Below are 24,081 nucleotides of genomic sequence, written 5' to 3'. Positions count from 1 at the left end.
CAGGATTTTTTATATGAACTCTACAAGGAAGAGAACAAACTATGGAACAAAATGACCTGAAGCAATAATTGTCAGTGACAAACTGTCATGGAGAAACCAGTATAAAATAAGTCATACGTATAGAAAGAATTTAAAAAGTGGTTTCTAATATACATGTGGGATCAGTAGGCCACTAATGAAGCTACCATACAAGTTATTGGGCTCCATAAAGGGATAACTCAATGAAATTCTGTGGCCAGGAGGATCTAATGGTCTCTTCTGGCCTTTAAATATGTGAATCTATCATTTATTCTAATTATTATTATTTGTTTAGTGTCAACAACTTGCACAGAATGGTACAGTACAGCAAATAAAGACAGTCCTTGCTCCAAAGAGCATGCATTCCAAAAGATAAACACATGGGAGGCTGGTTGTACTGAAACCCAGTTGTAAATGCACTTCTTCGTAAGTACTCTAAAATAGGGGAACAGCTGTACCCTTAGCAAGAATGACTTAAGTCCCAAATACGGATACAGGGCCTAATTCTCCATTGGGAGTAAAATACTATCAAAACAGAATGGTAGTGTTTTACACTCACTTTTCCTTGATGTAAGTGATGGTAGAAGGTACATGGCAATGCTGATGTCAGGCTCATAATCTTTGAGACAGAAGGTATAGGGGGAAACTATTTGGCAAGATTAGCTATTGTGGGCCACAGAACAATATTTAATATTTTAGCCAAGGCCCATGTAAACCAGATTTATTTTGAAAGGAGCCCAACTGGCTGTATTTACCTCTAAATTTAATCCAGTACAAAATTATTCTTTCTGGTAGAGAAACCGCTGAAGGAGTTTTATTAGAAATGCTTGTTTTTAGGTCACTGTGTAACTGTGAGACAATAACTTCCACTGCCAAATTTAAGCCCGGGAGCTCATTGGAACATATTTACTGGAGGGACATAACAAACAGTGTTGGCCAGTCAGTAGTTGGTGGCAGTTCCTGGAGTAGGTTAATTCATCACGGTGGTGTAATGTGATTTAGAGCTAACAGGCTCTGCTCAATCAGTCTCTTAGATTCTTATGTTTTAAGGCCAAAAGGGACCATTTTATTCATCCTGTCTGACCTCCAACATAACACGGGCCCTAGAATGTCACCCAGTAATTCCTGCATCCAGTTCATAATTTCTGACTGAGCCCAGTGTTTTGTTCAGAAAGACATCAAACAGCATGATGTAGAAGAATATTTGTTAAGTGTGAGGAAAGCCGCATGATGCCTCTAAACCATATCAAGACTTTATCCAATAAATAATCTATTACAGGATTGTAAAAGATCTGCCACTTGATCTGTTGAACACTGACATCTCCCGCTCTTTCTGTCTACTGCCTCTTACTCATCATGGAATGTGTCAGAACTGTTGGGTTTGGGAGAGGCATTAATGTCAGCAAAATACATTCCACAAGAAACCATCAAGCACCCAAGTAAGGCCATCTTCATGGCCTGAGCCTAATCTAATCTGTTGGACAGATAACCAAAGGTTAGAGTGTAGTTTTATAAGCCTTTATATAGTATTTCAAAATCCACAAGGGTTTTGTTTTTATTGCTTTTATCATCCATCTGCAGGTAGAAGCTATTGTTTTGCCCTAGTCTATGTATTGCTGTGCAGATAGCACATAAGGCTAATTGAAGGATGCTATTCTCTAGTAGAGGTAAATTTTAGGTAGACCTGAGCTGTAATCTCCCCAGTGATCCCCTTGGAGCAGTGCAGCTCTACACAAGCCCTTACTCAAGGTTTGTGGCTAAATGTCACTGTCCACCATAAAATGGGCAGCTCAGGCCAGAGAAGGGGCACAGGGGGGAATGCGCTGATTCAGCACATCTCTCAGCCTTCGTCAGTAGATCTTATAGTAAGTCCAAACCCCAGTTTAAAGCTGTATTCCCTTATCTGATCTCCTGTAGGAGGGGTGAACTGACAGAGCAGTGACTAGAGCCCTATAGCTAATATTAAAGTTTCTGTCATCAAGAATTTTTAAATTTATTTTAATAAGGAAACTTCTATATAATTCAGAATTATTCATAATCAGAGTAGACATCAGCCTCTGGAAATCTGGAGCCCACCTCCAATGTATGGCAACCCAAAAGGAAACATCAATGAAGGAAAATCCATAAATCTACTAAAAATCAAATCAGTCAAGCACTTAGAACTGTCTAACCACATCCAGTATTCAAACCAGAACAGCATACATAAGGGACAAGAGAGCACAAACCTAAAGTAACTGCATAAGCAAGCAAGCAGACTATGTCTTGGAAAAGAAATCCCTGACTGCTTAGGCAGTCTGCTTCTGTAGATGGGACCTTCTTCTCAAAGATTATGAACATTTCATGAAGAATTTATTCCACCTGGTAACATCACAGTAGCAGACCCCACCAGTAAAGCTATTTGCTACTACATTCAGCCACAGATTTCCTTGCTTTTGGCCTAGAATTAACTCCAACTTCATATAAAAAAAGAGCATGATTAGTCTAGCACAACTCAAGAGTCTTAAAGGCAATACATCTCTTGCTAAAGTAAGAAATACTCATGTACCAGCTTTGCAGATGTCTTTGCCTTTAAACTGTAGGACTTTTCTTATTGTGCAGGGTTATTAGGTAGGCACTATAGAAATAAGATAAAGAATATTTCTCACTCCTTTTTATGCTCTTCAAATATGGCAAATTTTATCCATCCTTTAAGAATGGAATTTATTGCCCTTGGAATGTGCAGCTCAATATGACTAAAGGTGGAGCAGTACATATCCATATGAGGACATAATTTGGCCCAATGGTTTTTTTTCTTTTAACATAGGTCTTTGAATACATAGATACAATATAGCAAAAAGAAATTGCACACCAGTAAAGTGATATTTGTAAGGTGAATTAATCTCTTAGAGCTAGATTTTCAAAGGCATTTAGGCATCTAACGATGCAGATAGGTGCCTTGTGGAATTTCTAAAAGTACCTAAGCAGGTTAGGTGCCTGTCCTATTGAAATCAATGCGAGTTAGGTGCCTAACAAGATTAGGCACTTTTGAGAACTCCACTATGAGCCTATCTGTTATCTTCAGGGCCCTAAATATCTTTAAACATCTGGACCTTGGTCACTAGAGCTGATTTTTTTTCCACCAGGCAGTCATGCATGTTCAATCTTCACTAAAAGGTCAGAAAAATCTCTTTTTCCTGAGTGTCCTCTTTGGGTAGCTTCAAGAGGTGAAGCAAATTGGGTCATGATCCATGCTTATTCTTTGGGATAAGCGTTGTCTTATACATTTCAGTTATCCTCAGAAGAGCACCTCCTCCACAAGGTATTTCTTCACAGAATAAGACTCACAGCAGTGAAAAGATTAATTCATCCTGTTTTGCAAGATCATAGACAAACGTAATAAATATGTTTGCAACTTACCTAAAATATATCAAAACAAATATACAAAATGAATAAAAATGAATACATATGTACTAGGGCTGTCAAGCGATTAAAAAAATTAATCGCGATTAATCGTGTTGTTAAACAATAATGGAATACCATGTATTTAATTATTTTTGGATGTTGTCTACATTTTCAAATATATTGATTTCAATTTCTACACAGAATACAAAGTGTACAGTGCTCACTTTATATTTATTTTTATTACAAATATTTGCACTGTAAAAAACAAAATAAATAGTATTTTTCAATTCACCTTATACAAGTACTGTAGTGCAATCTCTTTATCATGAAAGTTGAGCTTACAGATGTAGAATTATGTACAAAAAATAACTGCATTGAAAAATAAAACAATGTAAAACTTTAGAGCCTACAAGTCCACTCAGTCCTACTTCAGCCAATCGCTCAGACAAACAAACTTGGTTACAATTTGCAGGAGATAAAGCTGCCTGCTTCTTGTTTATAATGTCACCTGAAAGTGAGAACAGGCGTTTGCATGGCACTGCTGTAGCAGGCGTCGCAAGATATTTATGTGCCAGATGTGCTAAAGATTCATATGTCCCTTCATCTTCAACCACCATTCCATAGGACATGCGTCCATGCTGATGATGGGTTCTGCTCGATAACGGCCAAAGCAGAGCAGACCGATGCACGTTCATTTTCATCATCTGAGTCAGAGGCCACCAGCAGAAGGTCGATTTTCTTTTTTGGTGGCTTGGGTTCTGTGGTTTCTGCATCTGAGTGTTGCTCTTTTAAGACTTCTGAAAGCATGCTCCACACCTTGTCCCTCTCAGATTTTGGAAGGCAGTTCTGATTCTTAAACCTTGGGTCAAGTGCTGTAGCTATTTTTAGAAATCTCACATTGGTATCTTCTTTGCGTTTTGTCAAATCTGCTGTGAAAGTGTTCTTAAAACAAATGTGCTGGGTTATCATCCAAGATTGCTATAACATGAAATATATGGCAGAATGCAGGTAAAACAGAGCCAGAGACATACAGTTCATCCCCCAGGAGTTCAGTCACAAATGTAATTAATGCATTATTTTTTAATGAGCATCATCAGCATGGAAGCATATCCTCTGGAATGGTGACCGAAGCATGAAGGGGCATATGAATATTTAGCATATCTGTCACATAAATACCTTGCAACGCTGGCTACAGAAGTGCCATGCAAAATGCCTGTTCTCACTTTCAGGTGACATTGTAAATAAGAAGCAGGCAACAGCATCTCCTGTAAATGTAAACAAACTTGTTTGTCTTAGTGATTGGCTGAACAAGAAGTAGGACTGAGTGGACGTGTAGGTTCTAAAGTTTTACATTTTTTGAGAGAGAGAGAGAGAGAGAGTAGTTATATAAAAAAAAAAATCTACATTTGTAAGTTGCACTTTCATGATAAAGAGATTGCACTACAGTACTTGTATGAGGTGAATTGAAAAATACTATTTCTTTTATCATTTTTTCATTTTTACTGTGCAAATATTTGTAATAAAATAATAATATAAAGTGAGCACTGTACACTTTGTATTCTGTGTTTTAATAGAAATCAATATATTTTAAAATGTAGAAAAACATCCAAAAATATTTAATACATTTCAACTGGTATTCTATTGTTTAACAGTGCTATTAATCGCGATTAATTTTTTTTTTAGTTAATCGCGTGAGTTAACTGCAATTAATTGACAGCCCTAATATGTACAAAATGATGGGATCTAAATTATCTGTTACCAGTCAAGAAGAGATCTGGGAGTCATCATGGATAGTTCTCTGAAAACATCGGCTCAATGTGCAGCGGCAGTCAAAAAAGCTAACACTGTTAGGAACCATTAGGAAAGTGATAGATAATAAGACAGAAAATATCATAGTGTCACTATATAAATCCATGGTATGCCCCCACCTTGAATACTGCATACAGTTCTTGTCACCCCATCTCAAAAAATATATACTAATTGGAAAAACTACAGAGATGGACAACAAAAATGATTAGGGGTATGGAACAGCTTCCATATGAGAAGAGAGCAAAAAGACTGGGACTGTTCATCTTAGAAAAGAGGTGACTAAGGGGGGGGATAGTATAGAGGTATATAATGAATGTTGAGGAGAAAGTGAATAAGGAAGTGTAATTTACCCCCTCACATAACACAAGAACTAGGGTTCACCCAATGAAATTAATAGGCCACAGGTTTAAAACAAACATAAGGAAGTACTTCATCACAAAACACCCAGTCACCACTGAAACTCATTGCTAGGGGATGTTGTGAAGGCCAAAACTTTATAACTGGGTTCAAAAAAGAATTAAGTAAGTTCAGGGAGGATAGGTCCATCGATGGCTATTAGCCAAGATGGTCAAGGACACAACCCCATGCTCTGGATGTCCCTACATTTCTGACTGCCAGAAGCTGGGACTAGATGACAGGGGATGGATCCCTCAATAAATTGCCCTGTTCTGTTAATTTCTTCTGAAGCATCTGGCACCGGCCACTGTTGGACAACAGGATACTGGGCTAGATAGACCATTGGTATGACCCAGTATGGCCATTCTTATGTTCTTAATATTACTTCCTATAGGTTATTGGCCTCCATCCTTTTTATAAAAAATTACCTAAATTAAGAGATCTGGTGTACCAACTAGTTTCCTACACCTCCCATTCAGCTATGCATGCACAATGGAATTTAGGCTACTATCTCTGTCATAAGAATGGCATTTGGAGCAACAAGCTCCACCGTGGATTAGACGGCACAACCAGGAAATCTGCAGCAGCCCAATTTTGTCACCTTTACTCACTCTGGGTAATACCTTACTACACAGGTAGTCTCATTAACTTTAGTTGACTATTCACAGAGAAAGGTGCTACTCTGTAAGTAAGGGTGGCAGAATTGGGTTCTGTGATGGACAACAGGGACATAGAATTATAGTTCCCAAAAGTGAGTCCTGAGGCTTGTACCAGGGGTTGTTAACCACTGATTTAGGCCATAGCACTATTTTATGGGATTAAGAGGGCTTTTAGGGGTACAAGTAGGCATTTTGCTGGCTCTCTGCACAAAGGTGAATTTCACCCTCTTTGTGATTTAATTCATAATTAGCTGTTATTTTTTATTTCACAGAATTGTTTAGATCCATGTTAGAGATGTGGTTTCTTAATCTCCTACTATTAATAATCATTTTTTCTAATAATCAATACATAAATGCAAATCCATACAGGACTGAAATAAAAGACACATAAGCTCTGCATAGTTTGTACTTGGTGCTGGATACCTCATTTTGATGATTGCAGTCATCATTCATCTGAAGAGCAGAAGCTATGATTGTTAAGCCTCATTATTTTCAATGAGGCCTGACAGTTGCAAGGTTAAACAGAAGACAGCAACTTTCATCCTACTGGTATTTCTTTTCAAATATGGGCAACTCTTCACTAACTTGTCTACTTTGGTGTCCATTGCCATTGGTTGATCACAAAATTGTGACAATATCTACGTAGCTAAGCACGCTTGCAGGAGAAAGTTTAAACATTGATCTCTATTCCATATTTACCGTCTGAGCTTAAAGGTACTTAAATAACTGAAACCATTGTAGTTTTCCCCCCAGGTGTGCAGCTGCATAGCATTGCTTTTAATACAACAGTGATTTAAATAATCACGCTATCAAGTGTTTCTGTTTTCCAAAAAATAATGAACCCTCAAATCTCAGACTTTCAGTGTGTCAGATTAGTTTCTTCATCCCTCTTGTTCCATAGCAGGGATTGTATTATCCTGGGGACAAGTACTAGTATGAGAGAGATTTTCATAGGTGCTTAAAGTGGCTGAGAAGGTTGTTATGATGCTATTGAACATAATAAATAAGATATCTGTGACATCCAAAGGTCCTAGCAGCTGCTGAAAGTAAAGGGAGGTGAATGATGACATCTAAATCAGGCCTGGCCTCCTTCCCTTTTCATATTCCTATAACACTGAGCTTTGTGGGCCTGAACAGGTCTAGAGCCAGCAGCAGCCCTAGCCATTTTGCCAGCCAGGACAGAAAATGTTTTAGGACCATGCTCCCCAACAGCAGCTGAAAGTGGGAGAAAACACAACCAGCCAGTCAGGATCAGAGTCGGGGAAAAAACAGCACAGCACTTCAGCACCCCTGGAAGTTGGCACCCAGGACAACCACCCTGCTTGCCCAGAACTGGCCCTGCCTACAGCCCCCATTCGTGAAGATTTAAAATGTCATCTTAACCCTTAACCTAAAAAAGCCATCAAAGGAAAGCTGCTCTTCTTGGATATCTCCCAGATCTTTTGCAGAGACATTAGGCGATTCCTGGTTGGTGAAGGATAGGGAACTGATGTCTATTCAATGAAAGAGGGGATATCTCCTGCAGATGGAAAGCAGAAAAGATACAGTGGGTCTAATCCTCAGCTGATGTGAATTGGTATCACTCCATTGACTTCAATTGTTCAAATTAGAACTGGTTGAAAAATGGAATTCCCGTCCCATGGGAAAAGATTTTGAAATTGTGTTTCATCCTGAATTCGGACGAAGAGTAGAAATCTTGGAATTTGTTTGTGAAACAAAATATTTCATTTGGACTTTATTAAAAGATTTAATTTCAATAAGGTCAAATCGTTTTGTTTCAACTTTATCATTTTGACTTTTATAATTTTATTATTTTTACTGTTATAAAAGTTGAAAGATTTCATTAATAACATATTTGTTATCAAAATGATGAAGTCTGAATGGACTGTTTCATCCCTATGAAATGTTTCAATAATTTCCCATCAAAAATTTCAACAAAATAGATGCACTGCCATGAAATGTTTTGATTTTGTCAAATCAGCATTTTCCAAAAGAAAAGCATTACATCATAAAATTTTCACAGCTATATTCCAAATTATTTTAAGTATTGTCCCTGAAATAGGAAACGATAAAATATATGAACTTCTAAGTAACAGGGAAGAAAAATATGGCCCATCATGTAGCTATGAGGTAAAATCCTTAGATCTTCTAGGACCTAAAAGCCACTCACTTAGCCAGCCTGGAAAAGTATTTCTGGTTAGGGTAAACTACATAAGAACTGACTTATGAGAGTTGTGTTGATCATGGTGGGTAAGTTGTTTCCTGCCTGACCCTCACCCCCAAAAGTTTGATGAACTCCTGTAGATGCATGTGTTATGACAAATAATGGAAATTATAGAAAATAAAAGACAAAAGAAAAAATGACAAAGATATATAGACAAGGGGGAAGAGGAGGAGGAGGAATAGTTAACCTATAATGATACTACCTATGCTAATACTTAAAATGTGAAACTACACAGACATAAAAACTGCATCTCCAGTACCTTCACTGTGGAAAATGCAACTAGTACCATCTAAATTTTCCATGTGTCATTTCCTGGTGCCTGTTGATAATCTTCCCCTCAATTGCTTTTGGGTAGTGAATTCCTAATCTAGTTTCAGGATTTAAGCCATCTGAATAGCACAATAAAAGGTGTAGTTTCATGGTGCTCAAAGGTTCCTGGAAAATGTGAGTGTTTCAGTACCTAATTGTACACATTAGTGCGTATCAGATGTTATAACTTGTGGCCGTAAATCCAAGAAGCACGAACTAATCCTTTTGCACTGAAGTCACTAATGCATCCATTAGGTCAAATGCATTTTTCAGCTTTAAAGGGGTTGAATTACTTTTATATTGAATTTATGTTCCAGTGCTGTGCAGTATATATGTGTATATATGTATTTATGTTACCAATGTTGTGCAGTATACAACACATATACACACAAAATCATCTCAGACCAGAAAAGATGGTGAACTTTCAGTGTTGTGTGCAGCTAATTGGACTCACAAGTCACAACTCTTGTTAACTGGCATAGGCACTGAAAATATTCCCTTTCCCTCAAAGTCCAGCTTTATGCTCTGTGTTTATTTGTGGGAGAACCTTCATTGGAGGATTACATAAAAAAATAGATAAACCGAGGAAATAGCTAAATACACTTTCATTGGAGTGCTTAAGAAAAATGCATGTGACTGAGAACTCCTGGACAAATTTAGAATTTGGGTTTGGTTATGTGCCAGGAAGAGTCTGATCTTGTGAGGCACTGAGCACCCTCACTCCCACTGCATTGAAGTCTATGGGAATTGAGGACTCTGAGCATTTTGCAGGATTTGACCCTAAATTATTGTATGCTCTTGTTTGTATCATCAATTCAAAACATATGAACCAGTGTAGACATAACATCTTATACACTCTCAACTCAGAAACTTGACTTATCATGTATTTTGAAAAGAGATTTTGATATAAACACATATGGGATTTTTAGAGGTAAACATACAGTATGTGCAAGGCACATTGCACAATTGAGCTAAGGCTTGGTCTACCCTTAAAAATTAGATCGACCTAGCTACGGTGCTCAGGGCTGTGAAAAATTTGGCACACTCAGCACCTTAGTTAGGTCAACCTAACCCCCACTGTAGGTGCAGCTGAGGATTCTTCTGTTGACCTGGCTACCGCCTCTCGGAGAGGTGCATTAACTACAGTGACAGAAAAAACCCTTCTGTCAATGTAGGAAGCACCTGTGCTACATCAGCATAGCTGGGGTGCTGCAGACTTGCCACTGTACCACTTGTAGTGTACACATAGCTTTAGTACCAAATGCTAAAAGAAAATAAGACAATTAGTATTGTGTTTAGTGAAGTCAACAGCCACAGAATAGGGTTGTTGTTTTCCTCCAGGAATTGAATGTGCTGCCCATGTATTGCGGCATATCTGCAGCAAGATTTATTCATAGTCCTGTGTAAACTAGTGTGTCATGGGGGTCTCAGATACTGTATGTACTACACAGAGGGAAGATGAGTTGATATACACCTCTGACTGTGACTGGGTTGGGCTGTAGGTTAAAAGTTTCTCTCAAGTTGTCTGCATTCTGCCCTAGTGTCTGTCTTTTACAGTAATGCTTTGTTTCTTAGCATGACCACCACCAGGACAGCTTGGTTCAGTGCAAACACTGTCTCTTTCAGCCAGAACATTCCTAATGTTAGCTTCCTTTTTATTTTCTTCCCTCCCTTCCCCCCATTGCTCCCATCTCAGGTTGGAAAGGCTGGTGGACGTCCTGAGGAAGAAGGTTGGAGCAGGGACCATTAGGACTGTGATCTGATTGAAAGCTCCAGCCTAGGGAAGTATTCACATCTGGTGACCAGGCTGCTTCATTCAGCACTGTGTAAACACTAAAGCCTTAACTTAGCAAACAGTTGTTAGAAGTGGGACACTCCAATGACATTCCAGACTGAGATAAAATCAAATCATAAATGTTTAACCACTTTGCTGCTGAGTTGTGTTATTTGTCAAACTGTATCTCTGCAAACATGTATTTGCTTTAAGCAGCTGTATTGTGGTATGGTCAGTGAGTATTGTGGAAATCATTTGTGTGCTGTTTTAACAATAGTCTCTTCACGCAGTTAACATTGTCGGACTATAGTGTGCTGCAAGGCATAGCCCGGCCATGTTACATACGGCCTGCTTCAGGGGCCAGTCCTGCAAAGTGTAAAGCTACAATGCTATTTATCAATCCGCAAACAATTGAATATTTTAATGTTGAATGTATTTCTTACTGATAATAGAGGTTCAGATTCAATGTTCTATCTATGTTAATATCATGGAGATGTTTTCCTCATAATGCACACTCATAATCCCTCTGTATTGTAATTGTTAATCAGAATTATGTACATGCATCATGGGGAAGGTAGACACATGGCTTTAAAAAGACTTTCTATAGCTAGCACAGAATCCTACTCCAGATCCATTTCAGCTCCTTATAAACATGTATGTACAGTTAGATTTCACTAAAAGAGTAGATTCGTTAATTTGTAAAAATGTAGTTACATTGATCAGTATTGAAGCTGTAGAGACGATTATTCTGATTGTTATATGTCGCTCTTCTTCCCTCTCCTACGAAAGAAAATCTCTGCGGGGTTAATACTCCACCTTGCTGGGGCAAAGGAACTGCCGTTCACCTCCACTGTGTAAGGCACAGCCTCAGCTCTTCTATATCAATCTTCTTGCCTCCTCCTTTGAAATGGAAGCACTGAACATTCTGCTCAGCCCCCCTCGTCTGGCTTTTGTGTGTTTCTGCTGTCTTCTTTCTTTAGTGACTGTTTTTATAGATGCAATGAAAGAAGAGAATAGAAGAATGAAGGAAAGAAATCTGCAATATGCCATTTAATGTGAAGAATCAGACTCAGGGTCCGTCTTTCTGGTCAGCCACTGCAGTACTCTGCATTCTTTGTCTGCAGACCTAGGCTCCTTTTGGTTTCAGTCTCCCAACTAGGCCACTTGCAGGGGAAGGTAGATTTACCTGCAGTGCATAGTACTTGTTATGCCCCAGGAGACTCTGTGAGTGATTCCTAACCACCCACTCTGCCCCAAGTCAGACTGTGATTATTGCTTCTGAACCTCCATAGTCATTAAACCACAGATGACCCTTTCATGCTTCCAGATCTGGGAGCTGGTAAAACCCTAGAGGCAGTGGCGGCTCCAGGCACCAGCGCAGCAAGCGCGTGCCTGGGGCGGCAAACCGCGGGGGGCGCCCTGCTGGCCCTGCGAGGTGGCAGTCAGGCAGCCTTCAGTGGCGCGCCTGAGGGAGGTCCGCCGGTCCCACGGATTCGGCGGCAATCGGCAGTGGGTACGCAGAAGCTGCGTGACTGGCGGTCCTCCCGCAGAAATGCCGCCGAATCTGCGGGACTGGGGACCTCCCGCAGGTGCGCCACCGAAGGCTGCCTGACTGCTGTGCTTGGGGCGGCAAAAAAGCTAGAGCTGCCCCTGCCTAGAGGAACCTATGACTGCTGCACCAGGCTCTAGTTCCTCTTGTGCTCAAAGTGAGCCTGTAATTACTGTCTTGAGGATGCTGCTCTCACTAGATTGGAAGCAACTACTGCCCTATTCTAATACCCTTACTGTACCCCCAGTGGTGTACTGAGTGGCGTGCCACATGCTGTGGACACCCTTGTCCCAATTCTGCTTGAGGGAAATGGCCAAATAAGGAAGGAAGTCGTTGTTGTCCATGCTTGAGTGACCTAGCTGTCACTTTCACATTTATCTAGGTGTATCTAGAATTTTCCCCTTGATTCACTCTTAAGGGTAGGGCTTCTGATTTTCAGTTTTAACTGGTACAGCGCTCTTAGTACAAAAAATGAAACTGGTGTTTATCCAATGAACACCGGAAATGGTTACTTGTATCTAAGGACTTGCCGACATGGAGCAATAATGTGGACTGTGGGGTGTGATTTCTAAAGCGCACTAATAATGTATTGCACATTAATTGGTCCATGTAGACGCAGCTGGCGTGCACAAAAGGTTCCCTAGTGCGCTATGACATAATGCTGTTTGAAACAGTACTGTGTTCAAGTTCACCAGGGAAAATTATAAAGAAATTACTCATTACAGTATATACAGTATATACAGTAGTATATACTGTAAATGAGTAATATATATAATATACATCACTCATTGCAGTGTATATAAAGAGACAGCCCACAAAAAAAATCTACCCTGGTTTTTGGACAGCTACATAAAACTAAAAAAAAAATTGCTAAAAATAAACCCCCCAAAATGAAAAACAGACTCCCTAATGAAAGAGCTCCTAGTCCTTTACATGCAGACTTTACATAATCATGCTTCCATCCTACCCTTTTATCCAGGAAAGTAGGATAGATCATACAAGATCAGATCAGCAGTCATTGAGTCAAATATACTCTTTCTGGTTGTGGCCAATAGCTGATTCTTCAGAGCAAGATGCTAACCGTCCATAATACAATTGTGCCATGTTGTATATGAGGGAAAATTCCTTCCTGACTCTGTTTTACCATTTACACCATGAAGCATGAGATCAGATTACCTTTTAGCATGGATTTTTAGCACCTTTGTAGTGCAACTACAAATGACTTTTATTCATTGTTAAATTATCCATCACTTTTTAAAAATTCAGCTACGAATATTTGTCTTCTTTGGGAAAATGCTTGGGAAGGCTCATCTAAATGTGAAGGACCTCTTGAGTTTTAATCCTGCCCTGCTACTGGCTTGGTGTGTGGCCTTGGGCAAGTTACTTAGGGCCAGATTTTTAAAGGTATCTAGGCACCTAAAGATGCAGATAGGCACATAGTGGGATTTTCAAAAGTGCCTAGGTAAACTCCCATTGAAATAAATTGATTTATGCTCCTGCTCCCATTGAAATGAACAGTTCATTTCCCAGTGACTTCAGTGGTGTGGGATCAGGCCTTTAATCTCTGTAGTGTAGGTGAATTCCTGGACCCATTAAAATCAAGGGGAGTTTTGCCATTACCTTTAATGGGGGGCAGGATTTCACCCTTTTAAGTTTCCCCATCTGTAAAATGGGGATAATAGTATTTTGCTTTTGCTTTTCCTCACGGAGGTGTTGTGAGGATTGATTAGTTAATCTCTGTACAGCACTTGGAAGGTGTAAAATACTATATAACTGCAAAATAGTCTTTTTTTTTAGTCTCCTTATTTATGGGGAAAGGATGAGGCTCTGTCAGATTACATCCCGGTAGAGGTAGTTCCTTTGCCACCAGTTCAGAGTAAGGGCTTGTCTTCCATAGGCAAAGACTATGACAATGGTAATTACTGGTGTAAGCAGTGTCACCATTACTTTGATGTAGCATGGAGATATATGTGCATTTCATATCCCTCATGAGATTTGGTGCATTTCTCTATGTGATCGTGCAGCGAGTGACAGCACTGGGAGCCATTCATGATGCATGCCATGATAAAATATGTAAATAGTGTCACGTTGTCACCGGATAAGAATGTTATTAATGCTTTTCAGCACTGTAATTATATTCATAGTAAGCCTTCCCTAAGCCCTCACTAATTAACAATATTGTGACAAGTCAACTTTAACAGAACAGAACTGTGGCCCTTTAGTCATTTAGTACTGTTTTTCATTCAGCCCACAGCCAAAATCTCATAGTGTAGTTTTGTACATTGGTGTCAGGAAAGCTGCTGATAGTTGAAAAGTTCATAGCCCACTCAGTCTTGTTAGTGGAACCCTATAGATGAAATCAGTTATAACCCTCTTTAAATATATTCAGCTGATAGGTAGACTCATTAGTTAATTATTAATGTATGAGAATTTTAAGACTGCTTTTACAAATAAGCTATCATATTGAAATAATTTAACAATGTCAATGTGTTGTCACAGAGACATTCCTTTTTTTTTTCAAATTATAGGATATTTTATAAGATTTTCATTCACTTTAGTTTCCAAATTAAAATGGTTTTATAAAAAAATCTTATTAGGTGACCTTGAATTGTAATTGCTTTAATTCACACACAAAAAGGAAGTTGCTATCTAAATGTCAGTTTCTACATGCCTTTGTTTTCTTTGTTTAAAATAATGCCATCTGAAAGCTGCTTTTTGTGGGTGCTGTACCCCATGTATCAGAATAAACAATTTACTGTGAGGCAGAGAAAACTGTTGCAACAAATGAATGGCAGTTCCTCTTGTACTATACTGGACAGAGTTGCAGCATTACATGAAGTACATCTGGCTTTTATCATTACACCAGTTAACATAAGGTCTGTGCAAAATATTCCTTTTTCTTCCACTGCACTGGTCAATAAAAAATGGATTCACAAATCCAAAAAACAAAGTGTTTGTCTTGTTTTAGCTTGATCGTAAGTCAGCTGCTGGGCTTCAGTGGTCTAAACATTTCATTCTTCAGTTTTGTGGGAGCGCACGTGTTCTATGAGGCTTTTAAACAAATACTTGGAATGGTTGAAAGATTTGCATTGCCAGTGCCTAGCTAAATATGTAGTCTTTAGAAAAGATGTGGTTTATTTTGGCACTGTTTAAAAAACTCAAATATTTTAAACATTTGTTAAGTTCAAGCTTGCACATTTGAACTAGCCCTATACATTCCAAAGTTGCATCTCATGTTACCTGTCTCTTTGTTTTTTGTATTTTTAATCCCTTCATTAAAATAGTCTTTGTAAAGGTTTTTTTTAAGAAGTAACACAAAATATTGTCATTAAACTAATGAGAGTCAAAATTAACTGCAATGGCAGACATGCAATTTCAAAAATGTCTTTTGGAATCTGAAGCTTCATGTCAGTGGCCCAGATTTCTTCCTCATAGAATGAATAAAATATATTAGGGGCGTGATCCCACAGACCCTTCCTCTTAGGAGTAATGCTTACAGTGGGTTAGTAAGCATTACCCATACTACTTTGCAGGATCAGGCTATAAGCAGACAGTTTGGCTGTGTAGTCTATTGATAAAGTAGAATAACTTCAGAAAAAAGAAATCCTTCTTTTCTGTTTCCAACATGTGATAGGGAATTTTTTATAATTTAAAGTAAAAACTAAACTTGCTTTGAATTTTCTGGTTAGTTTGAACCTGAACTTCATAGTGAAACTCAAGAGATGAAAACTACTGCAAACTGAAACTACCATCTTTCATGTGGCTCTAGTTAGAGGTAAAACTTAATTTTTGCTCTTAAATATTAAGTAGAAAGACTCTTCTGTTTGGCTAGTTGGTTGGCTTGTGTTGGGTTTTTTCCTCTGTATGATTGAACATGGAAGTATACCTTTGTTTTGTTTAAACCCTACCAGGACCCCAAATCAACAAAGCACTGAAGTTAAGCATGTGTTTCAGTGCTCTTCTGGATCAGAACCCAAATGCAAATGGTCAGATTGAACTCTGGGGAAACAAGTACAGCTCCCATTGTCTTCAAGTAGAATTTAGCATGCTTACTTCAGGGTTAAATTTGACCCAGAGATTCTAACTGCCATAGGCCCTGACTGCTTCAGGGCTGGAGCACCCATGGAAAAAAAATAGTGGGTGCTCAGCAACCACCAGCAGCCCCGTGGATCAGCTCCTCCCCCTCCCCACAGCACCTCCCGCCCGCCAGCAGGCCCTGATCAGCTCCTTCCTCTCCCTCCCAGCACCTCCCACCCACGGGTGATCAGCTGTTCCGCGGTGTGCAGGAGGCACTGGGGGAGAGGGAGGAGCGGGGCAGGAAGAGGCAAGGAGAGGAGACAGAACGGGGTGGCAAGAGGTGGGGTGAGGGGTTGGGTGAAGGGAAGGAGTGGGGACGTGGCCTGGGGCAGAGTGGGGGTCGAGTCCCCCTCGGGAACTTAGGAAGTCGGCACCTCTGCTAACTGCATTGCATTCAGAAAAGTTCATATGCATTCAAATTGGTTTTGTACATAATACAGGTGTTTTCATTGTCATGAGATAAAATAGCAATATGTCTAATGGAACAGGCCACTCCCAAGTTCCAAGAGGTTGTGCTAAGGAGAACATGTGATATACAGTGTCCAAAGAGAGGAGATCCATTTATTAATTACATGAACTTTCAACAACTGATACTTATCCAAACTATAAGTAAGTTTGCACACTATATTCCCAGATAAAATTGAAGAAATAACTCTTGTTATCCCAAGGAGTTCAGAAGGGTAGAAACTCTAATATGGTGCATTTGTCACAGACAGATATGAGCTGACCAAATTTCTGAAGCAAACCTTTTCAAAGAGACTTCCATATATTAAAATGCACGATAAAACAAATAAATAAATAAATCAATAACCACTGCCTGGGAACTGCTCTAACTTGCAGATTGGAGACCTAGAGTTTTGTTTTTCAGTATTTGACTTTCACAGATGTAGCTTTATTGTTTCACAAATTCTTTATGTGGCCCAATGGGTGTGTTCTCTGTATGCTATTTATAAAAATCAATCTCTGTAATATGAGGCCACATACTGATGTCTAAGCAGGATTTCAGCTATCAACAGGTTAGAATCCCCTTCCTTTCAGAAAATAAAACAACTGATTTCTCATTGTAGCCATTAAGTTTACTTGGTGAATTCACTTTATACTTTATTAACCATCAAAGCAGCAGTGTATCAGAGTATACTTCTATCAGAATATACTGGACCAAAAAGAGAGTAACTAATGCTGGGAAAACTGCATCAGCTCAGATTTCGCATTACCACTATGCTTGATATCTTAACATGTCCAATAGTATCATTATTTTTGTTTCATCCACTTCACACATTGGAGCAAATTTTACTTTCACCCTCAGATTCTAACATAATAAAGCTGATGAAGAACAGGAATATTATCAATGAAGATCACTAAAGACTAGCAGTTGCACTGAGCTATTGAAGAAGATCAAGAACTGACAGAGATTGAGGCAAGATCAACTACTGCATTGCTGCATCAGTTTGTAGTAATATGAAATGCAGAGGGTGGAGGATTTTATGCTATGACTCCAGTGTGTTTGAAAATAAAGGAGTGAAAGACGAATATGTTTGTGCCTGGTATTGATAGAAAACATGTTGGTACTTAATAAACTGGAAACATTACTTGTTCATCCTTGTAATAATATTTCTCCTCTAGTAGTGCCAACATCAGTGAGTGGTTATCTGGCACATAAAGTATTGGCCATGCAAATTAGGTTTGTGGAGGTCAGATTACCACTTCCTCTGACTTTTATAAATCCTCCTATTTTGTTTATTTGGGGTAATTTTTCTTCCTGTTTTCAATTCACTTTTCAGTTTGCTCATCAGAGCAGTGTATACCACTAGAGGCCTTCTTGGTAAGGAGCCTCTGAAGCCAAAACAGTTGATCAATCAAAATTAGTTTTAGCAAGAAACCAATGTTGTGATAATGAGTCTTTCAGAGTCTGTACTCTCTGCTATGTCTGATATACCCCCAGTCTTATAGTTTATAATCCTTGTTCAATCACCAGTTCATCCATTTTGCTTTAGAGGGTCTTGTCCTCTAAACAGGATATTCCAGAGGTTTGGCAAAACTTGGGGAAGATTACTTTGACCATCAGGTTTCCCCACTTGGCAGTTATAAGAATCATGATTAACACAATAGTTTGTTGAGGAAAAACTTAAGCAGTTCTTTCACCAAAGTCGGTTTTTGGATCATTTAAAACATTGAAACTGGCATGTTCATTCTTTCAGTTAATTGACTGAGCACTATCTTTTTTTGTAGTCTTGTGTTCTGCAAAAGCATCTGCTTATGTAAGTTCATTAATTCTGTTGTAATTATGATATCTATAGAACAAAGATTGAAATGTAAAGTTAAAGAACGTGAGAACAGTTTTATTGCCAACTGACAACTTTCTGTGCAAAGATGACCATAAAGTGCAGCAGTTGAAAATGTGGACATCAAAAAACTCACTAAAAGTGACATTTCATAACTCATGAAGGTTTATGGTGCTAAGTCTTGAGCCAATATCCCAACTACATGCACGTCGGAAAAAACAAAGCACAGTGTCGTGTTGGGGTGCTGTATAATTGGTGCCTCAAGCAGGCACAATAAGTCCTGGAGTTTCAGGGAGTGTGGAAGTTATGCCATTAGTGAAAAGGGTGCATCATCTGTGCTCCATGCCAGGCCATATCTGCCCCTGTGGGCACTAGCCTCGCCAGTAGTCCAAACAGTCTGGGGAGAACAAGAACCATGTTGTGTTCTTTGGATCCAGTCCTACAAGCAATCAACAAGTGGAACACCCAGTCAGTTCAGTTCAATGGGAGGAGAATGTTAGGAATTCCGCAGTTTAAAATTTGAATCTCCAGAAACTGGACTCTTTCCCATGGACAAGCAAAGGGCTAATCCATATAGCAAAACTACCCCATTATCACTGAGGAAATGCACTTGATACAGCAAGTACAAGTCATAAATTAAACTTCATCTGGAGAACAACCCCACAGCTAACCACACAACTTGTGCATGAGTATGCAAACTTTATTTAAAACTTAAAAATGGGATGAAAAGCAGTTGTTTGGAGACATAAATAAAAGTGGCCAGCTTTTCAGAACTGCCGAGCAAACTGGCAAACCCCACTGAAGTCAAAGAGAGTTGCAGGTACTCTTTTACTTAGATATTTATGTGGCTGTAGGAGTCTATTTTCAGGCGCACCCGGGTTGAAAATGTTGGTTATCTGTATTCATTGTCTTGATTTACTTCTTATTTGATGAAGCTGGCAAACCCAGTTCCATATTTATAATAGAGTAGTACCTTGCTAATTCACATTTTGCTGGTTCAGGCACTTCATAATTGGTATAAAAAGCTGTCAATCTCTCCACAGCTTCTCAAAGATTGACTAGCTGGGGGTTGCAGTGAGTCACTATATTATTAAGGCTTCCATCCTATAAAACACTCACTAGTATGTTGTGATGTATTATCATAAATAATTAACATTGAATTATAATTTTAAAAATATCTGGTTCTTATATAGCATTTTCTTCAGTAAATCTGAAAGTACTTTACAAAGGGTGGTAAATATTATTATCCCCAAATTGGCAAAATAAATCCTAAAAGTGCATTTGGTGATCTATTTGCTTGCTTACTTATTGTGTTTATTCAGGTAGGGCCTTAACTGAAACCTACTGAAGTCAATGGGAGTCATTCCACTGGCCAAGAATTAGGTGATTAGAGCCAGATTTTACTATCTTTCTTGATGTTGAGTAACACCATACTCCATGAGTAGCCCCACTGAGACTGGGCATGAGGAAAGGTCGTAGAATCTGGCCATTACTAGTTTGCAAACTTCAGTCATTCACAATTACCTCACTCCATCATTAGTGTTAGTTAGTAAAGAAATATTGTATTATTAAAGCTCTCTATAGATCTTACTTTTGTCATTGTTGATTATCTATTATATTCTATACTGTGTTTATTTGCTAAGCAATTAATACATCCTCTCCTTCTTATATTTCTCAAGCCATACAATTGGATTAACATATATACATCAAAACTTGGTAAGTTTCACGCACTCAGGGCAAGAAAAATGGTCTTGGTTTCATTTGATTTCATTATAGACTTATAATGAACTACTAGGCCAGACTATGACTCAGCCTAACAAGTCTGTGCACAGTATCCTGCCAGAATTTGACCTTTGATTATACTCCAGGTTTTTGCACCTTCTTACTAGTGTGAATAATACATATATTGTTCCACATTATCAAACATTTATTAACCGCCAGAGACAGTCATCATAAAGTTCTCTGGAAAAAGTCCAGAAAGCTTAACAATTACACTGTTCTTTGATCACACACCTTGGAAATCTGTATCAAATTTTTTCAAAAATCTATGTGTGTTGCTTTCTCTTCGTTTTGCTTGCCTACCGATGACAGTTTTATCTTCTAAAAACTCCAACAAGTTACTAACGCCAGCCTTCCCTCGTGTAAATCTATGTTGGCTTTGTCTAATCAAATTATGCCTTTTGTCGATATGTTTTCAAGAATCTCACAGAATAGTTTCCAATATTCCCATGCATTCACATATCTAACTGCCTCTTTTTGAAAAATGGTATAATGTTTGTAATTATCCAGTCATTGAGAAACTGAAAAGTACTGCTAACATTATCAGTGAAGGTATTTCTTATTTAAGAGTTCACTCATTTGTATCCTCGTTTCTTTTAAAAATGTATGTTATCATGTGGACCTGCTATTTTGTCCCCTATTATGTGTCTAATATTTTCATGGGTATTTACATTTTTATGCTCATATTATCTAAATCATCTCCTGCTAGAAGAAAATATAAACCTTGGTTTTGGTGCCTCTTCTGTTATATAGATGTATTTATTATGATTGATTATTAATTATTATAATGTGTGTGTGTGTGTACGCTTAAAAAGTTTCTTTGCTTTCAGAGCTATTCCTCATTTTAAGTTTAAGGAATCTTTCTCTATCTGGTAGGATTTTTCAAAATGAAAAGAACATTTGAAGTGCATCCATTTTCTTTACATTTAAGTGTTTTTCTAATTCACTCACCACTGGGAAATCCAGACACCAAATAAAATTTCATCTAGGTTTTCAATAATCACAGCATCCTTGCAGCTATATCAGGGGGTTGTAGCTGGAAAGGGAGTCTCTAAAATAGCTACGCCCAGCCCACAAGGAACTCAAAAGATTAGGTCGAGGACCTTAATGTTGACCTAGAATTAAATGGAGAGGCAGTGGAGAGCAAACTATACTGGTATAATGTCCTCTTGTTGGTCTGAAAGGTAGGGCTGCTGCATTGCACAAATTGGGGCTTCCGTATGACCTTCACAGTTGTCATCAGATATAGTGAGTTGCAGTTTTCTGACTGGAAGGTGCTGTAAGTCTAGATAACAATGGCTAGTTCCTTATCAGAGAGGAATGGATACAATGAATGCAAAATGTTGATGTTACAAAACTGGACAGGACTGAGGCCAGCTATCAAGCTCTTCTGTTCCTCTCCATTCCCCCAGCTACTGACTCCACCTCCTGCTCCAATATACATCCACCTATGACAGTCTTAACCAACAGATGGTTCTATTGCTCTCTCTAGGGCCACCAAATGTTTTTGAAGACCTCCTCTTCCCCTCCAGCAATGTTCTGTTTCCAGCAACTTGCTTAGAATTAGCAGGGAGCAGATTGCTCTATTTCCTAGCTGAAATGAAGCCCATGTGCAGAGCGGAACAGGAAGAGATGTGTTTCACTGCCATACTCACTATCACCATGTGCCAGCAGAACCCTCTCACCACCCTGTAAACCCAGTTGGGGAAGCATAGAGAAAAGGGAGAGAGAATGGATGGCAGGAGGAGAGATAAAGAGGAGGGAAAACAAAAATGATGGAAGAGAGAAGAAGGGGGGTTGCTTCCTTAACCATGAGATGCTGTTACAGGAAGGAGGACTGCAGGAGAGAGATGGGGTCCACCTGACCAAGAAGTGGAGGAGTATCTTCACACACTAACTCAGCAACTTAATGAGAAGGGCTTTAAATTAGGCTTAAAGGAGGCAGGTGACAAAAGCCCAGAGGTAGGTATAAAAAAGTGACTTTAACAGAGGACTAGATGATGGGGAGGGGGCCTGAAAAATTACAAGCCAACCATGTATACCATAGAGGTTTTGAAACTTACAGTGATAGGGCAGCACATCTTCGAGTGGAGTGGGCTGATGACCTACAGAGGATGGCCTTGGAAATATGCCCTTCCCCAAAATGTGACTACCTTCTGGAGTTCCTACTACATTGGCACCTGGGATTGACTCAACATTCATGGTGGCATCAACAGGATGCTGCATTAACATCCACATGGATGATTGCCTCCCTGTGGCTCTGTATGGCTCTCAATGTAGGCTGCTCTGAATGCATCTGCCCAGGGACTACATGCAAATATGCATGATAATAAGGACTCTACAAAAACTACCCAACCATCCTCCCTCCCCCAGTACATTTCTGGATTGCATACAACCTCCCAGCCACACTCTGGACATTGATTTAATCACCCAGGAATTACATTTAACCTTCCACCCCTCCACCCCCACCTCGGGACAGTTTTTTCTTTACAGATGCCTTATTATGTTGTAGCCTGATTTGTATGGCTATGAATACTAACAGGGAAGCCAATAAAAGTCTTACTTTAAACACATAGGCACATCTCTGTAAGAATGTGTGAGTTTCTAGTCAAAATTTAATTGTGAATGCTTCTTTCACTTGTTTGCGCTTCCCGGTTTCCATTTTGAATTCCATGGGATGGTGGTGGCAGGGGTGATAAGGTGCTGGCTTGCTATCTGCCATTAGCAGCTACACTCGACTGCCTGTGATTTGCAATAAATTTTGCATTGGGTAATAAACCGAAAATCGCTCCCATCCCTATATCAATAACAACAAACATGGTACCAGAAACTTACCAAGCTCAGGGACGACTACTTCCTTTTGTGTTACTGCTGCTGGTTCCACAGGGGGCAGATCCTCCAGATTAAATGTGCCTAAAAGACTAAGGCTAGGTCTACATTACCCGCCTGAATCGGCGGGTAGAAATCAATCTCTCGGGGATCGAATTATCGCGTCTCGTTGGGACGCGACAATCGATCCCCAAATCGACGCTCTTACTCCACCAGCGGAGGTGGGAGTAAGCGCCGTCGACTGGGAGCCGCGGAGGTCGATTTTGCCGCCGTCCTCACAGCGGGGTAAGTCGGCTCCGATACGTCGAATTCAGCTACGTTATTCGCGTAGCTGAATTTGCGTATCTTAAATCGACCCCCCCCCCCGTAGTGAAGACCTGCCCTGAGGGAGAACCTGTTTAATATCTTAAAATATGTTAAGGGCTGTTATAAAGAGAACAATGACCATTTGTTCTCCATGTCCCCTGAAGGTAGGATGAGGAGTTATTGGTTTAATCTGCAGCAAAGGAGAATTAAATTAGATATTAGGAAAATCTTTCCAAGTATAAGGATAGTTAGGCACTTTAATAGACTTCCAAGGGAGGTTGTGGAATACCAATCATTGAAAGTTTTTAAGAACCAATTAGACAAACACCTGTGAGGGATAGACTCATAGACTTTAAGGTCAGAAGGGACCATTATGATCATCTAGTCTGACCTCCTGAACAATGCAGGCCACAGAATCTCACCCACCCACTCCTGTAACAAACCCCTAACCTATGCCTGAGTTATTGAAGTCCTCAAATCGTGGTTTAAAGACCTCAAGGTGCAGAGAATCCTCCAGCAAGTGACCCGTGCCCCACACTGCAGAGGAAGGCGAAAAACCTCCAGGGCCTCTGCCAATCTACCCTGGAGGAAAATTCCTTCCCGACCCCAAATATGGCGATCAGTTAAACCCTGAGCATGTGGGCAAGACTCACCAGCCAGCACCCAGGAAAGAATTATCTTAGTCTAGG

General features: G+C 39.5%; 1 protein-coding gene across 1 annotated transcript in view; it reads left to right on the top strand.

Moving 5' to 3' along the window:
- Window positions 1–1,415, top strand: part of MIPOL1 (mirror-image polydactyly 1) — a 276,027-nt gene extending 274,612 nt beyond the window's left edge. Inside the window, exon 13 of the mRNA XM_065403050.1 lies at window positions 1,298–1,415. Coding sequence (XP_065259122.1) covers window positions 1,298–1,415 — 118 coding nt within the window. The remainder of the gene's footprint in view (window positions 1–1,297) is intronic.
- Window positions 1,416–24,081: the final 22,666 nt, after the last annotated feature.

The sequence above is a fragment of the Emys orbicularis genome, chromosome 4, assembly GCF_028017835.1.
Source record: "Emys orbicularis isolate rEmyOrb1 chromosome 4, rEmyOrb1.hap1, whole genome shotgun sequence".
NCBI classification, from domain to species: Eukaryota; Metazoa; Chordata; order Testudines; family Emydidae; genus Emys; species Emys orbicularis.
This window is presented reverse-complemented; position numbering and strand designations above follow the sequence as displayed.